Here is a 25,365-nt window from a genome sequence, read left to right as displayed (position 1 = left end):
CAGGTGCTCTTCTCTTGCCTCTGCTCAGGTGGTAGGTGAGAGGAAGTAAATCAGGGGCAACACATGAAGCCTGGGGTCTGCACATGAGCACGATCCCTTTAGTCATTAGTAAGGGGGAGATGGATGGTAACCCCCAGCCCCTGCAAAGCACCCGGAAGCAGATAACCTTCAAAGCCTTTGACTACACTGCCCAGCCTCGCACAATGCAGAACCAAGACCCTTCTCACCTCTGAGGGCGACGTGGCTCAGTCTAGGGTATAGGTTTCATTTTGGGGAGTCTCATGAGAGCTGTGGGGGGAACCAAGGGTACTGTGAGTGAAGTTTGGATAGGTTCATGTGAACAGACTCCAGGTTTGAACTGAGGGAGACCTGGACTGGACCCCCCCAGGTCACCCCACTCGGGCTGGGCGGGGCTGAAGGACTCCTGACTGCTGGGTCCCAGTGAGCTCCCACCTGATGACGTTGATTTCGGTTACCTTTCCAACACAGCTGAACTTAAAGTGGACGCTTTTATTTTTAATTTGGTTGTGGATTCAACGGGTATAACTATCAGTTCAGCTCTCTGCGTATGCATTTCTGATGCAAGTCTAGCTGCGGGGCATTTGATGACATTATGGCTCCCGGTGGAAAACCCAGCTGCTGGGATTCAAAGAATGAACGAACAGGAGGGATTTCGTGAATTTCATGCACACTGGGCTGGGGACATCAAGTAATGATCGCAGGGAGTGGAGAAAATGAAAGCTTAGTTGCGGATACACCTTTGAACTGTCCCTAGGGGTTCTGCCTTGTCACCCAACTTGCCCCCTCTGATCCTTGTCTGGTGCTCTGTGCAGGACAGCCACCCACTGAGTCTCCTGTGAACGGATGCCCACAGCCTGACACAGCCTCGTCACAGGAAAGGGCACTGCCAGCCACTCACTGGCCTGGGCTAGGAGACTACCTGGGATAGGGGCGCCAGCACGGCCTCCCGGGAAACACAGTGTCGCACACCCTGGGTTTCTGGTGCCAACAGTTAAGCACCCAACTGCTAACAAAAAAAGGGTTGGAGACTTGAGCTCCCCAACCCCCACCCCAAGGTGCCTGGGCGTCTGCTTCTGAAAAACTGGCCTTGAAAACCCCAGGGACACAATTCTACTCTGACCCACACTTCAGGGTTTGCTTGAAGTCAGCGTGGGTGACACTGAGACCCCCAGCTAGACCACGGAGGGGATACAAGTGCTCCAGTCCCCACCCTGGTGGGTGGCTGCAAGAGCTGGCTCGGCGGTTCTTACTGGGGGCTTTGTGGTATGGGAGTGGTTCTTACTGGGGGCTTTGTGGTATGGGAGTGCCTCTTACTGGGGGATTTGTGGTGGTGTAGTGGTTACTTGTTGGGCTGCAAGGTCAGCATTTCAAAACCACCAGCCTCTCTCAGGGAGAAGGGCAGAGCTTTCTCCTCCCTTCAACAGGCAGTCTCAGGAACCCATGGAGGCAGTTCTGCCCTGTCCTATAGGGTCACTCTGAGTTGGCATTGTCTCCAGGGCAGTGAGCTTGGTGTTTGGTTCACGAGTGAGGCTCGGGGGATGGAGGCTGATGCATTGGAGAAGACAGATTCATGTGCATGCTGTCAGAGTGGAGGATGAGCCACTGATTGACCCTCAAGGGGCAAGTCAGGACCCATGGGAGCCTTGCTAAAGTGTGAGTGACCTTCTCCAGCCTGACCTCACAGCGACACAGGTGTCAGACCCACACGGGAGCAGAAGACATGGAAACCATCTGAGTCCCACCGCCAGGAGATTGTCAGACAAAACACAGAGCCACCCAGTCAGGAGAGTGTGGTTCAGTCGGGAAGAAAAGAGAGTCCCCGTCCCTGTACACACGAGGACTTGAGCCTTGAAAACTCGCCAACAGAAATAACCTCAGCTACAAAAAGTCAGTTGTTGTTTGACCCTAAAAGCAAATCCCACGGCCATCCCGTGGATCCTGACTCATAATGATTCTGCATAGGGCCTCTCCGGCCATAACTCTCTACGGGGCAGACAGCCTCGACTTTCTCCCAGGGAATGCCTGGTGGGTTTGAACTGCCAACCTTGCCATTAGCAGTTCTTCCTTACATGAACTATCTACTGTTCTTGGTGTCATCAAGTCAGCTCCCACCCACAGTGACCTGTGTACAACAGAATGAAACATCGCTGGGTCCTGTGCCAGCCTCACATTGTCAGTATGTCTGAGCCCATTGTTGCAGCCCTGTGTCCATCCAGCTTGTCGAGGGCCTTCCTCTCCTCTGCTGCTCCATCTGCTCTCCCAAGCATGAGGTCCTTCTGATGACCTGTCCGAAGGACGTGAGACCAACAAGTCTCTCTGTTCTCATTCCTAAGGAACATCCTGGCTGTACTTCTTCCAAGACAGATTTGCCCGTCCTTCTGGCTGTCCATGGAAACGGCGCTCTCGTGTTCCAGCTGAGAGTTAGGGGGACGCGGAGATACAGAGCAGACAGGCAGGTGTCAGAAGCTGGGACGTGCAGGGCTGGCAGGCAGTAGCTGGTTAGGTGGGGAGAGAGCGTAGGTTGTGTACAAGAAAGAGGAGCTGTCAGACTTGAGAACTCAGATCCCGGATATAGACCCTCTATTTTTAAATGTGCTGATGTCCCCTCCGTGTTGTGCGCAGCCTGAAGGCACAGCTTCTCTTTGTTATTGATTTGCTCCTGTGTTGCACTTTATTCTTCACCTGGTCGGGGGTGGGGTGGAGACTTGGGTGACGTTGGCTCTTCCCAGCTGGGCCGTCAGCCTGTAGTTCTGAGGCGCTCCTCTGTGTGCCTTGCCCTCATTGACCAAGCATGGCTTTCCTGAGGACAGTGATGAATGGCAGGAGGGACACCAGGTGACATGGAGGTGCGGCTGGGGGCCCAGGGGCCAGCGGTTGGGAAGAACGCCAGATAGCCTGTGCCTCCCTATCCAGCCCTGACCATCCTCCCTGAATGGGGGATGATGCTCGTTACCTCCCACTCAGACTTAGTGATGCTGTTGTGCGCCAGGTCTGACTCACAGCCGCCCTGCACACGGGGTCGAACAGCCCATATGCTTTCCAAGGCTGCAGATCTCATCTTTCCCTTCAGGAGAAGCTAGTAGGCTGCAAGCACTTTCAGTGCTTTCTCACTGAGTCACCGGGTGCTTTCAGGGAGTCCGTTCTGACCCATCGCGACCAGGACTGCAGAAGAATGAAATCAGCCAGCACGCGTTAACTCCCTCCCATCTTAGTTCTGCTCCCACTTCATGGGGTTCCGTGAGCGGCTCAGTTTGAGTCTGGTTGGGCTTTGGTGCTAGCAGGGGCTCTGGCTGGGGTGACAGAGCCCTGGTCACTCAGTGGTGTGTGCACTGAGCTGCTGGCCACCAGCTCTGTGGCCTCAGAATCCCACAGAGGATGGGACGTTCTCCTCTGTCCTGTAGGGTCATGAGGAGTCGGAATGGACTTGATGGCAGGGAGTTTGGGTTTGGTGGCATGGTGAGTTACGAGTGGGGCTATGTGTTAATTTGGGTGGACTAGAGAAATTCATAAGCACACATATGTATAAGAAAGAGGTTTATAGATAAGAGCAGTTGAATATTGAGAAAACATCCCAGCCCAGTCCAGATCAAGTTCAAAAGTCTGATATTAGCCCATGTATCTAATACCAATCTGTAAAGTCCTCTTTTGACTCAGGAAACACATGCAATGACGTCAAATGCAGGACAATCACAGGCCAGTGGGTGGGAAGTCTTGTGGATCCAGTGGCATTGTAAGCATCTCAGTGCTGGCAGGGGTCGCCACATGGCTTCTCCGGCTCCAGAGGTCTGGCTCCATCAGCCTCTCTTCACGTGTCTTCTCCACAGGGATATCTTGCATGGAGTGAGCAGAGAGAGAGAGAGAGAGAGAGAGAGAGAGAGAGAGAGAGAGAGAGAGAGAGAGAGAGAGAATGAGAGAGAGTGTGTGTGTCTCCTGCCTGGAGGAGGAAATACAAGAGTTCCCAGAATCCTTAGGAGAAGGCCATGCCCACACAGAGGCCTCAGTGGCTATGACCTGTCTGACAGACCAGACTCCACCCCTTCACTCATAATCCTCTCACATTGACAACAGATTATATAACTTCCACAGGTGACTAATCCCAAGATGGGCGGTTAGAACCCACAAAGTGCTCTGTGGGAGGAAGATGAGGCCATCCTTGGAGACGCAGGGAGCAGTTCTGCTCGGCCTGTGGGGTGCTCTGAACCGGAACCGGCAAGGCGGCAGCGGGCTGGGCTGGCTGGGATGGTTGTCGCTCCACACAAGATGGGCACAGCTTCTCTGGCCAGTGTGCTGCTGTGTGTGGCAGCCCTGTTCCAGCCAATCAGGGGTGGGACAGGGGGTGTGACGATGGAGGGAGCCCATCTGGCCATGGCCACGGCCATGTCTTCCTGCTGGTGCACAGCTGCTGTCCTGGCCACCACACATGGGGACTGGAGGGGGGGGGGGCTGTGGAGCACCCCTGTAGGCCAGGGGAGTAGCCCTGGCCGCTGGCCACCTGCCTGGTCTCTGAGAGAGCGGATGCAGTTGGCCCTGTGTGTGCTGATCTGTCAGGGTTACCAGCCCCTAACACATCCTCACAGGTCCAGCAGTCGCAATTGTACAGCTTAATAAGTAAAGATTACAGTAAAGTCATAGGGAGCATGAGAGACAGAAGAGAGATTGAAATAATGGAGTCATTCCATGGTAGCACGCTCACCTCAGCCTCACTTGGTGGTCCAGGTAGAGAGAGAGGGAGGGGAAGGAGGACAAGGGGAGAGGAAACAGGGGAGCGAGGATGATGGGGGAGAGGAAGGGGGAACCTACGAGAGGCCAAGAGGATCTTTATTGCAAACCCAGGCTTATTTTTGGGGGGAGTGCAAGCTCACTAATCACAGGAAGGGGTTGCACTATAGGTAATACAGTAATGGAAGGAGGGGTGATCTAGGGGTATCTATGCAATAGGAAGAAGAGGGATTGGGGGTATACATGTGATAAGATGGGTGGATCCTAGATTCAGGATGGCAGCCTAACTTTGGATGTCACTGAGCAGGTTTGACCTGTTCTCTGGCTCACTATAGACCATTATCAGTAGGGTGTAAACCCACCCTGCAGGCACTCAACTGATGGCAGCAAACCTTCAGGGAGAAGTAGCCCATTGTCCTTAACAGCAGGGAGTGGGCCCTACTTGTGGTGGGACCAGACAGTAATCTGGCAGCTGACTGACTTCAGGGAGGTAACTGGACAATCACTTACCATTAGCTGCAAGCAGTGTCCTAAGTCTAACATGTATTTGGGGGAGACAACTTGGGAGAAATCTTTCTGTTTCTCACACTGGTCTGTGGGCCTCCGGGCATCTGGAGGGCAGGAGACTCAGTCTCCACATCTATCCCTGGGGCTTCCTGCCCATCAGTGTGCGTGGGACAGGCGGACTGGCAGTTGCACTGACTCTGACAACACTGGACCTCAGTTGGGGTGGTACAAAGGATTTTGCCAGCTTGGAGAGCCATGTCGATGTTGGCAGGTGGGCGGTGGGCACCCCAGGGTGGGGGCCGCAGGGGGAGCCATCTGGGTGACAGAGAGCTGTGCCCATCTGTGTCCTCCAAGAGCCGGCGTCCGTCTGATGATGCCAATGCGGGGTGCTGCCAAGGCTGCCCCCACATGGTGGCACGGAAGCTGTCAGAGTCCCAGCCTGAAAAGCACAGGCTGCTGCCAGCTTCCCAGCCAAGGGTCTGCAGCGAGTGGGGGAATGCGGGCATTTTTTATCCACCGAGGCCATTTGGGTATAGACAGCATCATTCTCACGCCAATGAACTCACCCTAATTTGGTAGCTAGTCTCTCCCCGTCAAGAGTTACAGTCTCGGAAACTCACGGGAGCCATTCCACCCTGTGAGTCAGCATCCACTCGGCGGCAGTGAGATTGGAGATTGGTGTTTCGGAGTGTGGTGGCGGGAGCTGCCTCTCTCTGGTGAGGCCTGTGATGTTAGCTGGCATGGAAGATTCACCAGCACTGGTGTAGAGGGATCGAGGGGGTCCCCAGGTGCCTGGTCAGGTGGTTGGGGTCACCAGAGGGCAGGGTCTCAGCGTTACCCACACCCGCCGCTGTCCAGTCCACTTGACTCACAGCAATCTCGAAGGGCAGAGAAGAACTGCCCCCAAGGGTTTTCAGAGACTGTCAGTCTTTCCAGGGACAGACCCCACCCCCACCCCCACTTGTGCAGTGACCGCTGAGTTGAACCACGGGCCCTGCAGCCCAGCATCTGACCTATGGAGTCACCAGGGCCCCATCAGAAGATGCTAGCCCGAATCGCTGTTTGCAGGTCACGGGGCATGTGGAGCTGGGCCTGGGGAGGGGGAGGGCAGGATGCTGTCCTGTAGGACAGGCTTGAATGCCCCTGTGGGTTTCTGAGACTGTAGCTCTTTCCAGGAGCAGACAGTCTCCTCTTTCTCCCAAGGAACGGCTGGGGGTTCAAACTGCCGACCTCACCAGTAGGCACTGCACACAGCCTACAACCCAACATAGAGCCCACTGTGCCACCAGGGTGGAGTTGAGTCATATTCCACTGGATGGCAGCGAGTTTGGGTGTTTGGGTCTGGTGGAGGTGAGTGGGGGCATCTGGTACCATCCCCACAGAACATGCACTGCCATCGGAGTAGGACCCTGGAGGCTAGTGGCGGGCTGCTGAGGTCCCCAGCCTCCCTGCATCTCACTCGAAGACCCCTGATCTGTCACCGCCACCGCCTGGGGTGGGCTGAGGAGGCCGCTTCCCACTCACGGGAGGAAGCCCCTGAGAGAGGCTTTGCCACCACAGACACTTAGAGGCTCTTCTGTCTCTCTGTCCAGTTCTTGGTCCTCCCTCCAACGAGTGTTTCTTAAGCCAAAAAGTGTGTGTGTGTGTTTTATGTCAGGCTTGGGATATTAGGATCCTCTGAGAATACTGGTCCTCTCATGATCACTGTGGGTACAGGCTTTGTTTGTATGTATTGTCCCTCTTTGTGTGTTATGTGTCTGTGTGTCTGGGGGTGTGTGTTTACATGACGCAGCCCTGCTGTTATTGAATATTGGTGCCACCCTGTTACCAAATAATACAAAGAATTTGCTTCTGATTCCGCCTGGCCAGCTGCCCCGGAGTCGGCGCTGCTGCCTGGTGCTGTCTGCCGAGCAGAGCGGCGGTGCTCCGCAGAGGACAAGGCAGAACTGCCCTGTTGGCGAGTAAAAGCTTCATCTTTCTTCTATGGTGTGGCCGGTGGTTTTGAACTGCTGACCATGAAGTTGGCAGCCTAGCTTGTGACCAATCCACCACTAGGACCCTGTACCCTGCCTCTCAAGCCCCATCATTCTGAACTGCCTGGAAGACTCTTCAGAGATCCTCCACCCTCTGCCGCCTGGGGCTTGTGAACCCCATACTTAGCCCGTGTTTCCCGTTTAGCCCACTTGACTCCATGGCAGGGAGTTTGGTTCTGAGGCTGACACTCGGCTGGAAAGAGCCCCGATGGTACGCTCGGATAAGCAAGTTGCATGGCGGGTGGTTCAAACCCACCAGCCACCCTGTGGAAGAGGCACGAGGCTCTTGTCCAGGTTTACAGCGCGGAGACCCTGTAGAGGAGCCAACTTGCTGCGAGAGGCTTTGTTCAATGGTTAAGCTCCCGGCTTTGAACCAGAAGGTTGGCCGGTTCCCACCCGCTCTTCCTCAGGAGGAAGATGGGGCCGTCTGCTTCCATAAAGATTTACGCCTTAGAATCCCTATGGGACAGTCGTAACCTTGGGTAGTACTAGCGGGCTGCTCCGAGTCAGATACATTTGACGGCAGTGCCTTTTGGATGCCCAAATCCCCACCAAGCCCCCTACATCTGTGTCTTAGCTATCTGCCCCACCTCAGTCCACAAACTCACTGCCCAGAGTCATGTCTGACCCTCTGTAGGACAGCGTTGAACCAGCCCTGTGGATTTCTGAGACAGAAACAGACAGCCTCACCTCTCTCCCCCAGAGAGGCTGGTGGGTTTGAACCGCTGTCTTTGCGGCCGGCATTCCAGCGCTTACTCGACAGCACCACCAGGACTCCTCAACTGAGGGTGGCCGGGTGGTTTCCGCGAGGAAGAGCCCCTTCACAGCCCCCAGCTCTTCCAGCTGCTTGGTCCCTCAGCGACGTGGCGTTGTCCTGGGAAGCATCCAGCATCTAAAGCAGCCGTAACAGAGACCCTGTCGCCGCAGTGTTGAAGCACCAGATTAAAACCAAGCTCCATGGCTGGCCGGTGAGAAGTAGCTCACCAGGCCCTTCTGTTTTCATGTCTGGCAGGAGACTTTAACCTTGGTCGGGGGACGGAGACACTGAGCGTGGACCCATGGGGCCGTGGGCAGTGAAAGCCTCATCTCCCACATGGGCTGCTCAGTGGACTCTCTGAGGTGAGCTCTGAGGCTGAGTCATGGCCGGAGCCTCTCTCTCTGGCTCCGAGGCATCACCCTCCACATACTGGACCGTGATGTCCTGCTGCGACAGACGCAGCACGAGCTTGAGGTGATGCATGAACTGTGCTGAGGCTGCCGGCAGCCTCCCTCCTCGCTGTCTCACCCCAAAACCAAACTCTCCACCATCGTGTCGATGCCAACTCCCAGCGAGCCTCTAGGACGGGATGGAACTGACCCCTGCGTGTTTCCAAGACTGTAACTGTTTTGGGATTACAAAGCCCCTTTGTTCTCCCAAGAGCCACTGGTGGTTTCAAACTGCTGACCTTTTGGTTAGCAGCCTAACTCGTCGTACCCGCTTTGCCACCAGGAAACAAAGGGACAACAGCGAGGGGTGTCAAGGAGGCTGTGCTGGGTCCCAGACTACGTTCAGGGGACCCTTAGATCTCGCCATCGTTCCCTATGCTGGTACCAGGTCTCAGACAGCCGCCAGTTCCCCACCGCCCCCAAGAGGCAGGACTTGCCAAATAGGCTGCCCTTTCTGCTAATTAAGCTTTACATAAATCAGCGCTCCCTTGTTTTCATTTACCTTGGATTACAGAGCAAGGATGCTCTTGTTTATGCTGCCCGCAGAGACAATCTCCCCTAAAAGGGCCGACATTCCTGACGGGCAGTAGGATTAGGACAATCCCTCTTTCGCTCAGAAGCATTTCACCCCCCCTCCCACCCCACCCCCCTAGGAAAGAAATGTTTATCCCACAGGCCCCTCCCCACCAGTGGCCCTACTGTGTTGTTCTCAAAACCCACTGCCACTGAGTGGATTCTGACTCCCAGTGACCCTGTAGGTCAGGGTGGAGCTGCCCCTGTGCATTTCAGAGACAGTCACTCTCCACGGAGCAGAAGCCTCATCTCGCCTGTGAGCGGCTGGCCCTTCAGAAGCACGGACCTTGTGGTTAGCAACCCAACTCGGAAGCTCTGCACCCAGGGCTCCTCCTGTTTTGCTGTTCCTGGCTGTCATATTGACACTGCCCCCCGCCCCCCTACTCATGATGACCCCGCCCAGTCCTCTGCCCCTCTCGGGACTAGGCCTCTATCATCTGTAGGCTTCTCAGAGCTGGTTTCTGAAATAGATCACCCCTCCTTTCCTCCTCGCCTGCCTCAGTCTGACGCCCCTGGAACGGCACAGAAACACACAGGCGACACGGACAGGCTGGCAGGAACGGGTCTTGAGGTGCGGGGCTGGGAGTTGCACCCTCGTCTCCCACCTGGGAGGTGTGAATTCTACCCCCGAACCACCCATGTGGTCGAACAAGGAGAAAGATCAGGTTTTTCTTGCTTCGTTTGCTGTCTGCTTTCCCGGGTCCCAGCTCTCTTTGTGTCCTCGGTGCACGAGTTGGGAAGGGAGAGTCATCCGCCCCCCTAAGAAAAAACACCCCCCAAACAGAAAACCAATGCCCCTGCCATTGAATTGACTCCAGCTCAGAATGACCCTATGGGACGCAGTAGAACTGCTCCTTGGGGTCTCTGAAGCCGTAAAGCTTTGTGGGAGTAGAATGCCAAGGACTGAGCTTGCCACCGAGAGAAGAGAGAGAGGGGACGTGGCCTCAGGAAGTCAGCCCAGCACCCTCATTCATCGTGATCTCCTTCCCAGCTTTCCCCACAGAGCACCCCGCCTGCCCAGCTGGTACCACTAAGGACAGCCTCTTCTTCACACCTGTCACCAAACAGCACCCCCTTCTCCACAGCTTTCCCCTAATTCACAGCAGTCACCACACCGACCCCCCCCCCCTTCACAGCTTCCACCACACACCTCCTCCTCCTTCACAGCTTCCACTGCTGTGCTAGGCGGGGTTCCCTCGAGACGCAAAGCCAGTGACCCTTGAATGTGTCTGTTTGGAGAAACAGATTTATATCCAGAGATGGCGTAAACGGTTGTAGAAGCTGGTCAGTCCAGTCTGCTACTGGGTTTCAAGTCCATGGGGCTTGGAAGCTGCAAGGGCTCACCAACTGGAAGCAGGACGATGTCCCAGGGGGCCGGTGGGTGCTGAGCGGAATCAACCCGAAATCGGCCACTGAAGGCTCCCGATGGCAGGCGACGAAACAGGAGGCTGATGACCCCGCTGCAGGATCCAAAGCCAGGCATGGAGGTCGGCGGGCTCCGCGTGTGGTCAGTTTATACCCAGAGCGGGCCACGTGCTGAGGGGCGCCTCCTTCATGGGCTGCTTGGCCGCTTCACAGAAGATCGCATCAAGGAGCTGACCTCCCTATGGGAGAACCCTGGCCCACCCAGGTTGACACGACTACAGAAACACCCTCCCTCACAGTGTGCCACATAGAACACCCCTCCTACACGGCTTCCACCACGGAGCACCCCGCAGAGTATCCGTCTCTCCTCTCCTCTCCCCTCCCTTCTCTGATTATGTTACTTCCTCCTCCCTCTCTGCCCCTTCTTCTTTTTATTTCCTTCCTTCCTCTTCCCCTTCTCTTCCTCTCTTTCCGTCTCCCCAATCCTGCTAACGCCCACCAAAAGTGCTCTGACTTTCTAGAACAGTGGTTCTCAGCCTTCCTCATGCCGCGACCCTTTAATTCAGTTCCTCATGTTGTGGTGACCTCCAACCATAAAATTATTTTCATTGCTACTTCATCACTGTAATTTTGCTACTGTGATGAATCATCATGTAAATGTCTGATAAACAGGATGTATTTTCATCGTTACAAATTGAACATAATTAAAGCATAGTGATTAATCACAAAACAGTATGTAATTATATATTGTGAAATATTTATTTCTAATGGCAAATAAATGAAATTTTGTTTTGAGGTGTGCTGAAGCATGGGTAGCAGTCTTTAGGCCAGATACTCCTATGTGGGCATATCTGCATATGGTTGGACCCACCTGGAGACAGTGGATCGGTGTCTTGGTTCCTAAACCCATCGGAAATATGTGTTTTCCGAGGGTTTTAGGCGACCCTGGTAAAAGGGTCATTTGACCCCCCTAGGGGTCAACACCCACAGGTGGAGGACCACTGTTTTAGACCATCTCACCTCTGGCTCAAAAGAAGAGAAAACATGGCTTTCTAGGTGGTTCGTTTGGGCCAGAGGCTTGTAAGGAAGGCAAGCAGGTGGGTGGGGCAGGCCGAGATGTTGGATGCTTTATCAGAGACAACTGAGCACTTCCCATTAGCTGTTGTTCACTGGTCTTAGGTGCCCCCACCCCCCTCCGCTAGCCCAACCCCCCCCCAGTGGTCTCGGGTGGTGACAGCCACCCGTGTCAACTGCGTGGCTGCAGCATGGGCCAGTGTGGCGCCAGCCAAGCTGGAACCTGGCATGCATTTCTGTTTGGCTCCCTGTGTGTCTGGGGGCAGGCGAGGCCCACCCATGCCAGAACGTAGTGCCCGTGGTGCTGCTGGTCTTTGCAGCGACACTGATGGTGAGCTCCCTGCATCTAAGTGAGATCTGTGTTGTAGTCCGTGTGGCCGTCATCTCCACGAAGGCACCGCACACAGGTGACTGGGCCTCCTTCAAACACAAGACCCAGGCTACTCAACTTGGTATGGAAAGCAGCACACTGCACGGGCATCCAAATTCAGCCACGAGAGTAAATCACTCACACGGCCTCTTTGGAATCCCGGCAATAATCATTTAAAAAACAATTTAGAATCTGCATGCAGATGGCTGTAACAATGAGGTTGCAGTAGGGGGATAAAACCCGACCTATGGCCGGCTGTTGGAGGAGCCCTGGAGGTGTGTGGTTACACGTTGGCCTGCGATCCACGTGCTCGGCAGTTTGAAACCACCAGCACCTCCTTGGGAGAAAGGCTGGTCCTTTCTACTCCTGCAAACAGTTAAGGTTCTGAAAACCCACATGGGGTCGCTATGAGTCAGCACTGACAGAATGGCAGAGAGTGTGGGTTTGGCTGGGAGCTGCTAGGAGTATTTTCTGTTTCAAGTCATATGAAGGAAGCGCTGCTCTTAAATAAGACTCAACGTGGGAAGAAGAGGACACTTAGAGGACTCTGGGTTTCCAGAGTCCCACCCCGGGCCTTTCTAACGCAAGTCTTTAAAAGCAGCATTGGAAAAATAACCCGACACTCAATTCTGAACGTTTGGAGTCATTTCTGCCAGAAGCTTTTTATCCACAGGCTTCAAATAGCTTTACCCAGTTGACACGTTGCCACGAACCAAGATTTCAACAGGGCAGACCTCTGGGTCAGGGCAGGGCTTTTCATGAACTGAGGACTTGCTGTCCTTGAACTTTTCCTACGACGGAAAAAGACCTCAGACTTTTACGTGGGATTTACTGGCTCGAGTTTGCATCTGAAGGGGCCCCAGTGGCGTCATGGTTATGTGTGGGGCTTCTCACTGCCAAGGCCAGCAGTTTAAAAGCACCAGCGCCCCCTCAGGAGAAAGACGGGGCTTTCTCCTCCCGTCCAGAGTTACAGTCTCAGAAACCCGTGGGGCAGTTCAGCGCTGTCCTCCAGGTCACGATCAGTTGGCATCTACTTGATGGCAGTGAGTTTGGCTTGTTTGTTCCCCCTAAGTCTTGACTATCTCATTTCTCTGGTCTTCAACAGTTCAGAAGTGGTCATTTAGGAACTTGAAGGCCACCAAAGACAGGTGCTCCGTGGCTCCGAGGACATCAGTCTGAACGGAATGAAAATGGTCAGGCATCTCTCTGCTGCAGTGCATCACGCGACAATGCGCATGACCTAACAGGCAGACCAGGGCTGTATTGGGCTATCTCAGGGGCCGGCCAACTGTTGAGATGGAAGAGCCAACCCTGTCCTCCTAGCAACTTACATTATTTGAGAGCCATACATATATATACTTTTTTACCAACAAATGAAATCACCAGGATCTGAATGATAGCCTTAAGTTTTTTTTCAGTTGCACTTCAGAGCCACACATACGTACGTACGTACCGAGAGAGCCACATGTGGCTTGAGGGCCGCATCTTGCCGACCCCTGGGCTGTGCACTCTGCCTTCCTCGGCACAGAGCCCTGCAAGAGCCTTCGAGGGTCTCTCCTGTCTCCTGTTTCGCCTGCATGGACTCACAGACAGTGCTCGTGGAAGCAGCGGCTAAGAGATCACCAGACCTCTTGCAAGGCTGTTCCTTTGAGGAGGAAGGTGCGCCTGGCCTAAGCCGCATCTTTCCAGTCACCTCACATGCATGTGAAAGTTGGATATTGAAGAAGCGAGGCAGAAGAACAGTTGTTGCATGTGAACCATGGTGCTGGAGAAAGAATGTGGAAAGTGCCATGGACTGCCCAAAGAACAAACACATCTGTCTGGAAGACGTACAGCCAGACACCCCTTAGAAGAGAAAATGGCTCTCCGTTGCCTCACGTCCTTTGGACATGTTACCAGCAGAGACCTGTCCGTGGAGAAGGACATCGTGCCTGGTAAAGTAGAGGGGCAGTGAAAAAGAGGAAGACCCTCAGCAAGATGGATGGACCCAGTGGCTCCCACCGCGGTCTCACACATATGAACCATGGTGAGGAGGGGCAGGGGCAGGGCCGGGCGGTGTTTGACAGTGTTGTACAGGGAGTCGTGACGAGGTAGACCTGACTTGATGGCACCTGGCAACTTGCCCCACCTGTCATGTTGCTCTCCTGTGCTGGCTTGAGTCCACCAGGGTGGGCAGCTTTTGTCAAAGCTTCCAGTCTGAGGCGGACTAGGAAGAAAGGCCTGGCAGCCAGCAGCCTTCTGAAAACTAACCCAATTGCAAAGTGTACAGGTCTCAAAAAGAACGTTGCTTTGGACACAGTCGCAGGAGGGACCAATTGCTGGGGGAGGACATCAGGTGGGTGCAGCAGAGGAGAGACGAGGGTCAAGTGTCAGTCCTGACTCGCAGTGACCCACGTGCACAGTGACCCCACATACAGCAGAATGAAATACCACTGGTATCCTCCGTTGCATCCTATGCTTGTGAAAGTCGGACATTGAATGAGGAAGACTGAAGAAGACTCGATGCACTTGAATTGTGGTGCTGGAGATGAGCATTGAAGGTACCATGGACTGCTGACAGGACAAGAAGTTCTGTATTGGAAGAAGCAAGGCCAGAGTGCTCCTTCAAGGCAAGTGTGGCGAGACTTGCTCTTAGCTTTGACCATGTTGTCAGGAGAGACCAGTCCCTGGAGAAGGACATCGTGTTTGGTAAAGCGGAGGGGTAGGGAAAAAGAGGAAGGCTTTTGATGAGCCGAAGTGGCACAGTGGCTGCTTTAATGGGCTCTGGCATAGGGACAATTGAAGATGGCACAGGACCGGGCAGTATTTCGTTCTGTTGTGTGCAGGACCGCCATGGGTCAGAGCAGGCTCGATGGTACCTAGCAACAATGAGCATTTTTATTTTCATTGTGTTGAGGAGGTGTAATCAATACGGAAAGGTTTGGCCTTTGATCTCCATCAGTATGTACTTCCAAGTCTTCTTCACTTTCAGCAAACAGGCTGCCTTCCCTGCATATCACGCGTTCTGCAATTTCTGCTCTGCACACTGTTACCATGTCCTCGCAGTGCCTTCCAGCATCAATAAAACACAGGTAGACACCTGTCCACATTCTCTACCCTCAGCCAAGTTCCATCTGACCCCAGCAAGGGCTTGATTCCTGTGCCATTCTCTCAGCTTGAGAAATGCCCACCGTGCCCGTCTCTCTCGTTTCCTAGCGCCAGGTCTTTGCACATTTCACGATCACGCTTTGTCTTCTCAAGCAGCCCTCTGAAGCCTCCTGTTCATTTCTTCCATTTGCGTTAACGACTCCATGGTCAAGGGCGCTTTCCAGACTCTCTTCTGCCACCCATTTGGTCTTATCTTTCTCGCCTGTCTGTTTAATGACCTTTTTCTCTCTTCGTGTGTGGTGTTCTTGATGCTCTTCCAGAACTCACCTGGTCTTTGGTCATTCATGTTCAGTGAGGCCAAGGTGTTCTTGGGATGGTCTCTAAATCGAGGTGCAGTGTATTCAGGGTCATGCATTGGCTCTCTTAGATTTTTCTTCATTTTCTTCGGTTTTGTCTAGAACAGTGGTTCTTAACCTTCTAATGCCGCGACCGTTAATACAGTTCCTCATATATTAATGTATTTAATACAGTTCCTCGTGATCCCCAACCATAAACTTATTTTCTTTGCTACTTCATTACTGTCATTTTGAAACTGTTGTGAATCAGGCGACCCCTGTGAAAGGAATGTTCATCACTCCCCATCCCCAAAAGGGGTCGCGACCCACAGGTTGAGAACCACTGGTCTAGAACGTGCGTGTGAGCATCCGTTGGCCGGCTCTCTAGTTGGGCCCTGGCATGGTCATGGCCTCTCTCCAAGGTGGCCTCTCTCCAAGGTGTCGTGGATTTGCATCCTATGGATTCCATCTGGTGAAGTCATTTTATGTTTTGGAAAGAAGGCATCTGCCATGGTCTTTTGAAATTGTCTTCTCTGGCCTGGTTTCTCTTGTCAAGGCGTGCTTTCCAACCATTCATCCGTTTCTTTGTTCCCAGTGTTTGCATTCCAATCACCAGTAGCTACCAATGCATGTCAATTGCACAGTTGACCCATTTTTGAGCCCAGAAGTTGATAAAAATCTGTAATCTCATCTCCATTATTCCCATGAGTCCTCCTCTTCACTGTCAGCAGAGGGGCAGCGGAAAAAAAAAATCAGGACTGTAGAGGAGATGAATGGGCACAGCGACCCCAGCATTGGGCGGAAGTGTAGCAACAGGTGGACGGGGGCACAGCCCTCTGCTGCCTTCTACACAGGGCTGTGATGGCATGGGAACCGATGCGGTGGCACCCGCAGGACCCTCCCTGTGAGTAAGACAGCATGGGCAATGGCGTTCACACCACGCATCCACGCTCTCTGTCATTCATCTTACCACATGCCATTTTATATTGCCTCTGGGGGGAGGGAAATAGGCAAACAAATGATTTAAATGGGAAAAATCTTTCAGTTTTTCATCTTTGTCATTAGTGGTGTGTGCCTAAATTAGCTTCATCGTCTCATTAGCTGGTCATTTTGTTGGTGGGGGGGGGCGTATGGAGGTTATCTCAGCACTCGCAGTGCTGTGCTCAGGACAGACCTGGAGATGTTCTTTTTGCCGACGATGGTGACACTACTGCTCTTCAAATGGCCATTCCTGGCCGAGCAGCAGTGTGCCCTCGGCGTCTCCAGCCTCGGATGTTCCGGAGTTCCACTCCATCTCCAACACGCCTTTCAAAGCGTCCCACTTCGTTCTGGATGACTTCTAGTTTCCTTGGAGTCACCCCTGGTTCATTCTGCCTTCCGATCCACATCATTCGTGGGTATTTGCAGCGGGATGTTCTCATTCTGGGTTGCGCTACACGTGGGAATGAAGGTGTCCGAAATGTGCACTTCACCCACATCCTCAAGGCCGTCTACTTGGAGCAGGCGGCTCTTCCTCGGTCATTTCTCTAAACGCCGGCGACACAGCTCCTAGATCGTAGCACTGCCCAAGCCACCACAGCAGGACAAACGGACTCCTGGGCCATTGGGACAGACTTTCTCTGAACTTAGATATAAGTGTGAATATTGGCTCTGGGCAATCTGGGGCACATTAATAAACCACTTTGAGCTACCATTGTCTTACCTGTAAAATGAAGGCTCCCAATAACGATGATAGTTAGACAACGGGAGCTATTGTATGGCCCTGCGGGAGAGATGAGGCTTCCTACTCCCATAAAGAGTTACAGTCTTGGGAACTCACAGGGACAGAGTTCTGCCCTGCCCTGTATGGTCAGTATGAGTCAGCATCAAGGCTTTTTGATTGGCTAATTATATGAACAGAAGTGTTCATATTTCATACCCTGTAAATAAATATTAATTATTTGGGGCTAACATTTCCTTTATTGAGAAGTGAGAATCAACAGACCAGGGTAGGAAGGCAGCCCAGGGCACCAATGGGGAGCTTCCTGGAATGCCGTGGGGCCCCCACTGTGGAAGAGAAGGAGAGGGGAAGACAGAGTAGGAGAAGAAGCTGGTCTTCAGAAATGACCAAAAGAGGTTCCCCTTTCCTCTCCTGATGGACCCTGAACGGGACCACAGCCCTACCTGCCTCTCTGTCTCACCTAATTTAAGATCAATTAGACCAAGCAACTTTAATACAGAGTCCTTACAAGTGAGTGAACAGGGCAGCCATGGCCTCAGGCAACCCCCGACCCCGCTCTGTATGAGGGCCTTTGCCCACTCCTTCCCTCTACCCCCGTCCCACCCACTTCACTGCGGGGCAGTGGTCTTTGTCCCCAAACTCACTCCGGCCGGGGCTGGGAACTCCGAGTAGCTGATGTGTCTATCAGGTACACAGGTGGACTCTTCCAGCTGAGCGCGGGCAGCACCTGTGGGCTCAGACAGGACCAGGCAGCACGTCCCTCTGTTGTGCCGCGGTCACTGTGAGTCAGAACCGACTTGACGGCACAGGCACAACAAGGGGCGCTTGGTAGTTAACCTAAAAGCTGGGGGTTCAAACCGACCCAGCAATGCGGGGGGCGCAAACCCTGGTGATCGGCTCCCATGAAGAAGGGAGTCCCGGGAAACCAGCGGCACAGCTCTGCTCTGCCTCATGGGGTCCCTGTAAGTCAAAGCAACGACATTCTTCTTCTTGTCCTCATGAGATGACACGGGCCGCTCCAAACCGTGGGATGTGGAGTCTCTTGTGGGTCAGAGGAGAGTTGATGATGCTGGCCAAGACACTGGATTTTGAAGATGAAGTTTAAATGTTGCTGGTGAATAGAAATGACGGGCACGTGCCATTCTGTTGACTTACCCTCTTTAACAGAGAGGACTTCTCGCCACAGACCGTTAACACCCTTTTCTTGTTTTTGAATCGGGTGCTGTAGAAATCGGCTCTCAGGAGGAAGTGTGGGGTCTGCAAGATCGTGGTCCACGCTGCCTGCATCGAGCAGCTGGAAAAGGTGAGGGAAACTTGCCCCTGGTCCTGGGGCGGTGGGGGCGCTACATGGAAGTGTTCAGACTCCCTCAGACCAAGAGTTGGGAGCCTGGCCAATGCCCATGTCTGGCTTTGTACAGACACTTGCCCTTTTAGCAAACTGGGAGTTCACTTGGGTAAACAATGGAAAGGCAATATTTGTGGTTCGTCCCCTCTGTCGTTTGCTAAGGCGGGTTTGATACCATCTGATGTTGACTTTAGGGATAAAGGAATAAGTCAATGAGAAGGATGAGACAGCTCTCCTTTTGGTGTGCTCTGCCCTGCATTGTTGATCATCCGTGGGGTTTCCCACACAACGCGCCCTTTAAGGAGAAGACATTTACTCAACTCTTTAAAGTGGTCTATGGTTGGCTCAAACGCTTCATCACGCATTTGCCTGCTAGGTGACAGAGGTACCACCGAGGAAAGGCTAGAAATCCACTTCTGAAAAGTCAGCCACTGACAGCTCAATGGAGCCCTTGCAGTACCCTGACAACTACTCGTGACACCACTTGGAGTTGGCCTCATGGCACCTTTGAATGTCCCTAACAGCTTTGTGTCTAGAGATGTGTGGGAGCTGCCCTCTTCTGGCAGTGGGTGTGTGGGAACTGCCAGTCAGAGCCAGCTTTTAACCCCCCCCCCCCCCAGCAGTGGCTCTGCTTGTGTGGCAGCCTCTCCCTCTGATGGCCTTTTGGGGGAGGGGAAAGGCTCTGATCGCTGGTTCTCTGCTCAGACTTGCCGCCCTTCACACCTCCTCTTCCATTTGCAGGAGGGGCTCTGCAAACACACTGACCATGTGCATGAACGGTTTGCTCGAATCCCGTTAGTTTCACAGGAGCAGTACCATCTAGTATCAGCACGTCCTTTGTCTTAATGTTTTCTTTCCTGGTCCAACTCCACTCATTCCCACCTTCATCTCCACATTATTTTCATTGCATTATCAATAGGCAACACCAACAATAAACAGATTCAAATGTACAAGAAAACACCCCCGATGGAGGGAAAGACAGCGATGAATACTTTTTATCAAGATGGTTTGGCTTGCATTGGGGGATAATCACCATTACATAAAAACATTCCTCAAGTTTATATTTCTGTACTTTTAATATCGCAAACAGCCCTGCAGATGGCTTCAGCCACCATATACAGCCCCCTGCCTATTTCTTGCCCTAATTTCTCAGATGGGCAGTGTGGGAGCATTATCCTTTAAAGACACAGCGTTCGTCAGTGAGGGTGCACGGATTGGTGGAACGGAAACACAGGGAGCTCTGTAGGTGAGCGATGTGCCAATTTCCAAAGACTAAGAACAAGGTGGAGCTTTGAGCCTCCCTGGTGAGCTTCGCTTTGCCCTATTCACATTAGTCGCTGCTGACTTTGCAGGTAACTAAACTGAGTCCCCTGCTGATCTCTAACGGAATCTACTTTTCTTTTTAAATGGCAGATTAACTTCAGATGTAAACCGACCTTTCGAGAAGGAGGCTCAAGATCCCCAAGAGAAGTGAGTAGTTCAGAGCTGTATTTCAAACAGTCCCTCTTGTTTCTCGTCCACTCTAGATGCCGGGGTGCTCACGAGACATTAGCGAGCACTGGTGATGCAGTGGTTAGAGCACTCAGCTGCTAACCCAGAGGCTCGTGGTTCAGACCCACCAGCTGTTGCCATGGGAGAAAGATGTGGCAGCTTCCGTGAAGGCGGCCTCAGAGATCCCATGGGCTGGTTCTGGTATGATCGGGTGGGGCGGTGGGGAAGGCTGTGAGTTCGAATCGACTCAGGGGCCATGAGTTTACAGATTAAAACCCTTTCAAGAATGAATTATTCTGTGCTTAGAGTTTTCTGTTGAAACTATGTATGTTCAAGATCAAAGTGCCTTTTGAATGAAATGGGAAAAACAATTTTTTAAGTAAAATGGATTTTTATCCAATTAGTGGGATTCATATGCCCCAAAGAGTCTCTGTTTCTTGTCTCTGTTGCTGGTGTTGGAGGGATGAGGCCCATTTCTTCAGATCCACACTGTAGATGGATGTAGACCAGTGGTTCTCAAATGACCCTTTCACAGGGGTCGTCTAAGACCATCGGAAAACACATATTTCTGATGGGCTTAGGAACTGAGGCGCTGCTCCTCTATCCATCTCCAGGCGGGTCCGCCCACATGCAGATACGCCCACATACGAGCACCCGGCCTGAAGACTGTTACCCTGCTACACCATGCTTCAAGACAAAATTTCATTGATTTGTCATTAGACATAAATACTTAACAATATATAATTGCATATTATTTTGTGATTAAACCCTATGCTTTAATTATGTTTAATTTGTCACAATGAAAATACATCCTGCCTATTAGATATTTACATGGTGATTCATAACAGTAGCAAAATTACAGCAGTGAATTAGCAATGAAAATAAGCTTATGGTTGGGGGGGTCACCACGAATGAGGAACTGTATGAAGGGTCACGGCATTAGGAAGGTTGAGAACCACTGCTCTATAGGAATGGTAGTATACACTAAAAGTGGGGTGTGCCCCATGGCCATGGAGAAAATCTGGCTCACACTGGGAAAACCCCAGAGGTGGAGTAGTTAGGTGATACAGGTATGTACCAGGGGTCCCGGAAAGGGTTAGCATATAAATTCTACCTCCTGTCAGTTTCATGTTAATTCACCAGTAAGTTACACAAAACCCCCAATGTGTTCTCTACTGCAGGGCCTATCTGCACTTTGTTCTTTGTGTGTGGGCTGGATCGGGGGCTCGGGGTCTTGCTGAATGACCAAGAGGTGTGGAGTGGAGTGGTGGAAGGAAACACACTCTCGGGCACACACACACACACACACACACACACACACACACACACGGCTCAGCCCCTGACCCTGTGACCCCACAGTGACACAGCACAGGTCTGTAGGCTGTTGTATGGCAGAGCAGTTGCTGTGATACCAGTTGTAGGTGAAGTTGATGACTGAAATGATGGGACTGGTGATCCACTGGAGAGATAGGAAGAAATTTCATTCGGTTGGCTCTTGGTCACTGTCAGTTCCCATTTTAGCCATGGGGTGGGTGTAAGTTCTTTGGTGGGCAGCACAGATGTCGGTTATTTGTGCGAGTCATAGGCTCAGACCCCAGTTGGACACGTGACTAGTGGAAGGAGCCTGGGTATCTCCGCCCACCTCTCCCCTTCTTGTGTTTCCACCTGTGAAATCACAAATCATGAAATAGCCAGCTGCCCCCTTCCCTTCATCTAGAGAATTCCTTCAGAGTTCATCTGAGCACCCGCCCTTTCAGGAAAGCTGTTCTGAGCCTGCATCTGGGCCGACAGCTCAGGTTCCCAGAAGTGACTTCACATTCCCAGTTCAGACGCTGCTTGGAGGCTCCCTTTGCGCTGCCCATTAGAACGATCATAGAACGATCAAGCACAAAGCTCTTGCCTCCATCCCACTGTAACTCTTATCTCCAGCCTTTTGGTGGTCATCCGTCCAGCTCCTCAGTTGAGAAACTGGGGGTGGGGAGGGTTCATATAGCTTCTTTTCTCTCACTCACTTTCCATCTCTAACTCATTAGCAGGTCCTGTCAACTTCATTTATAAATTATATTTAAAATCCATTGAGTTTTGTCATTTCCATCGGCAGCACCTTGTCCACTAGAACAGCCTTTCCATACCTCTCTTTTTCTTCTCAATTTTCTCCACTTCCCCATCCACCCATGATTCAAGAGAGCAATTTTAAAAAATGAAATGGATTTTGCCCATGTACAGCTCCAAACTCCTCCGTGGTTTCCATGACACTTAGCCCAAGACCCAGACACTTGTCTTGGCATGAAGCCATGCTTATCTGGCCCTGCCTACCTCCGTACTCCCCACCAGCTGCCACCTCGCCTTTCTTTCAGTTACTGAAGCCGCACTAAGATATTCCCACCTTTGCAGAGTTGTGTGTGTTTGCTTCGCCGACACTGTTTGCACAGTGGACTGTCTGGTGTAGGTAGACCGTGGCTTAAATATTGCACCTTCAAAGCCTGGCCTAGACAAACACCTCCAAACAGGCCAGTTGTTCTTTGTCAGGGCTCCTGCTCTGCCCAACAGAGGACTCGGTATTTCATACCTGTCAGCGCATATGACTCGTCTGCTTGTTCTTTGTCTGATCTCACTGACCAGGACATAGTGTGGAATCAGTGGCTATCTGTTGATGGAATGAATCTGTCAAGGGATCCATTCCCCTGAAATGCTGAAGAACGCTTGTTCTGAGGGAACTTTTTGAGATAAGTACTGAGAGCATAACTCCTTTGGGAATCTTAATTAAGAGGCACTTAGGTAGTTTGCTTCATGCAGATGAAATCCTGAGCACTTCAGCATTCCCTGGCCCTGGGTTCGAATGTCACCTCTGCTGCTTTCCTATTGGGTGGTAAAGGCCTCTGCGTTCACCATGGGCCCCACCTGGGGCCATTTTCCCATGAATGTGTGTTGGACCAGTCTAAACAGAATCCTTCTGGACCTCGGTTTCCTTAGTATTCATTCATATGGACTATGCAATGATTTCTAAGGTCTCTTCTACCTCTCTGTGAATAATACTATGAATGCAATTGCTGGAAAACACTGGGACAGTTGTGCTCTTGACCTCAGTTTACAACAAAGTGGCCCCACACGGTGTCACGAGTAGTTAGCGCCCATGCGTGATAGCCTTCTTCTTACCCAGGGTGGAGGCTAGTGTGCGAGTAATGCAGAGACCATTGATGAAGTGTAAAGCGATCCGATGGCATGAGCCACTGGGCTTTGCCATCAGAACAGCCACGGATCCACACTCACATGGCAGCGTGAGGAGCCTGCGTCTAATTTTAGCTCAGCCTCTTAGCAGGTATGAATAATAGCCCCAAGGAAGCAGCGGCAAACACGAAGGTGCCAGGAAAACAGGACTGGAGCACAGCGGGGCTCTAAAGCATCAAGTCATCTCCCTTTCTCTTTAATGAAGGCAATTGATGATTCCAGAGGGTGGTAACCACGGGTTTCCTTCTCCAGGACGGAAGGGGAAGGCTCCGTTCAATAAACACACATGGATCGAGTGCTTACTTGGTGAAAACTTTCTTTATGCAGCAGGGGAAATCTGTATGAGGCCTAAGAGTGGCTCCAAAAGGAAGGGCATTCATTTGCCTTCGTAAACCATCGACTCAGAAGTAGGCACCCTCTCCCACCGCAATGCTAGCGCCGGTTCCCCTTCAAGGTCCGCAGAAGCAGCAGCCATTACAGAGAACGTTTTTTATAGCGTGTAGATTATATCAGCTTCCCCCTAACTCTACACGACACGTTTCTATATGCAAATTTGTACAGATGGCAGTCCATACAACGTATGGGTGTGCCACGGTGCCGTACGGCTGTCGCCAGCTCCCACGAGGGGATTCCACTCCGTAGTGACCTCACACGACAGAGCATACGCTCATAAAGGGCAACTCGGACACCGGAAACGGGGCCAGTTCTAGCCTGTCCTCTAGGGTCCCTGTGAGTTGGCAGACTGGATGCCATGAGTTAGGCTCACGTATTTGTGTGACTCCCATGAAGCAGACTGCCTGTCTTTCATTCCTCGGAATGCGTGACGGATTCGAATCACCACCTTCCGGCTCACAGCTGATCCCACCCGAGGGCTCCCAGGACGCACAGATCAAGTGTTGTTAAAAAGTGCTTGCCTCCTGTTACCTGTTAGTACTCAGTGGATGTCCACTGGTGCCTTTCTGAGAACAATACAGGAATGACGTCTTTGTTTGATCAAGCTTTTTTCCATTCAGGTTTTCCTTGAAACAAACCAAAACAAGCCTGTTTATGATTTATCGTTGTGAAAATACAGGAACAACCCTTTCACCATCTCTACATATTCAGTTTAATGATGCAAAGTGCAACACACTCACACCCACCACCACTGAGCTGGTTCTGACTCATAGCAACCTTTCATAGAGTTGCTCAGACTGCACGTCGTCACTATGGGAGCAGACGGCCTCATCTCTCTCCTGGGGAGCGGCTGGTGGGTTGGAACCACCGACCTTGCGATCAGCAGGCTCACGCCTAACCCGCAAGGCCATGATGGTTCCTTTTACTGACATTGACTTAGCTCACTGTCGTCGGGTGGATTTAAATGCAAAGCCCCTCTCTAGGACAGGCCTGGACTCACACTTGAAGGGTTGGGAGGATGGTGTGGGACCGAGCGGTGTTACGCTCTGTGGTCCATGAGTGGGAACGGGCTCGAAGGCGCCTAACAACGACTAGACAAGGTAGAACCGCCCCCGGGGGTTACACGGCTGTAAGTAGGCCATCCCGTCTTTCCTCATGGAGTAGCCGGTGGTTTCGAAATGCCGACCTCGTGGTTAGCAACTCAGTGTGTCCCTAATCTAGCCACCTGAGCTCCTGAGGACCTACTGAAGGAACTTTAAACAGAATTCAGACTAGGCTCTGAGCCTGCCGCTGACAGGCTAGTTTCAGGTACGGAGAAGGGAAAGTAGGAGCTGCTTGTTGGTCCCAGAGGAACGGCTGGTGTGTAAGTGACGGACGTTTACCTGAAACTCTGCAGTAGCCTATGGGAGGCGAGGAGAAGACCCTTCTTCACCTCTACCAGTCACAGGTGGTTTGTGGCTGCGTTGCTCAACCCCTGCCCCCAACTTCACATGGCTGTCTTTCCGTCTGTCTGTCTGGTGCTCCTCCTTTTCTTAAAAAGACACCATTTATAGAGGATGAAGACACCCCCCACCCACAGGGGTGTAGTGTTTGTCACAGCTCAGCGGGAGGGGAGGGAGCAGAGCATCCTGCTAGGCAGGTAAAGTAGAGAGAGGGTCTGGGAAAGAAGACTCACCAAGAGAGATTGGCACCGTGCCTGTAACAGGGGATTCACACTCACCCACTGCGGAGGGTGGTACAGGACTGGGCAGTGTCTCCTTCCATTGCAAGTCGGCTGCTCTGTCAGACCCGCTCCTTGGTGCTCGCCTGACAGCAGACCTGGAGGAGACGCAGACCCCACGAGGACAGCGCTTGTCAGCCAGTTGCCCTCAGAGCAAGTGGTGACGGGGCCTCTTGAC

At 52.4% G+C, this 25,365-nt stretch overlaps 1 protein-coding gene across 1 annotated transcript in view; it reads left to right on the top strand.

The window, feature by feature from the left end:
- DGKI (diacylglycerol kinase iota) overlaps positions 1 to 25,365 on the top strand; it is a 184,346-nt gene that overhangs the window by 24,568 nt on the left and 134,413 nt on the right. Inside the window, exons 5-6 of the mRNA XM_075557402.1 lie at positions 18,239 to 18,313; positions 19,769 to 19,825. Of these exons, the coding sequence (XP_075413517.1) occupies positions 18,239 to 18,313; positions 19,769 to 19,825 (132 nt within the window). The remainder of the gene's footprint in view (positions 1 to 18,238; positions 18,314 to 19,768; positions 19,826 to 25,365) is intronic.

This window comes from Tenrec ecaudatus, chromosome 9, assembly GCF_050624435.1.
Source record: "Tenrec ecaudatus isolate mTenEca1 chromosome 9, mTenEca1.hap1, whole genome shotgun sequence".
NCBI classification, from domain to species: Eukaryota; Metazoa; Chordata; class Mammalia; order Afrosoricida; family Tenrecidae; genus Tenrec; species Tenrec ecaudatus.
Note: the sequence above shows the minus strand (reverse complement) of the source record. Positions and strands in the feature narration are given on the sequence as shown.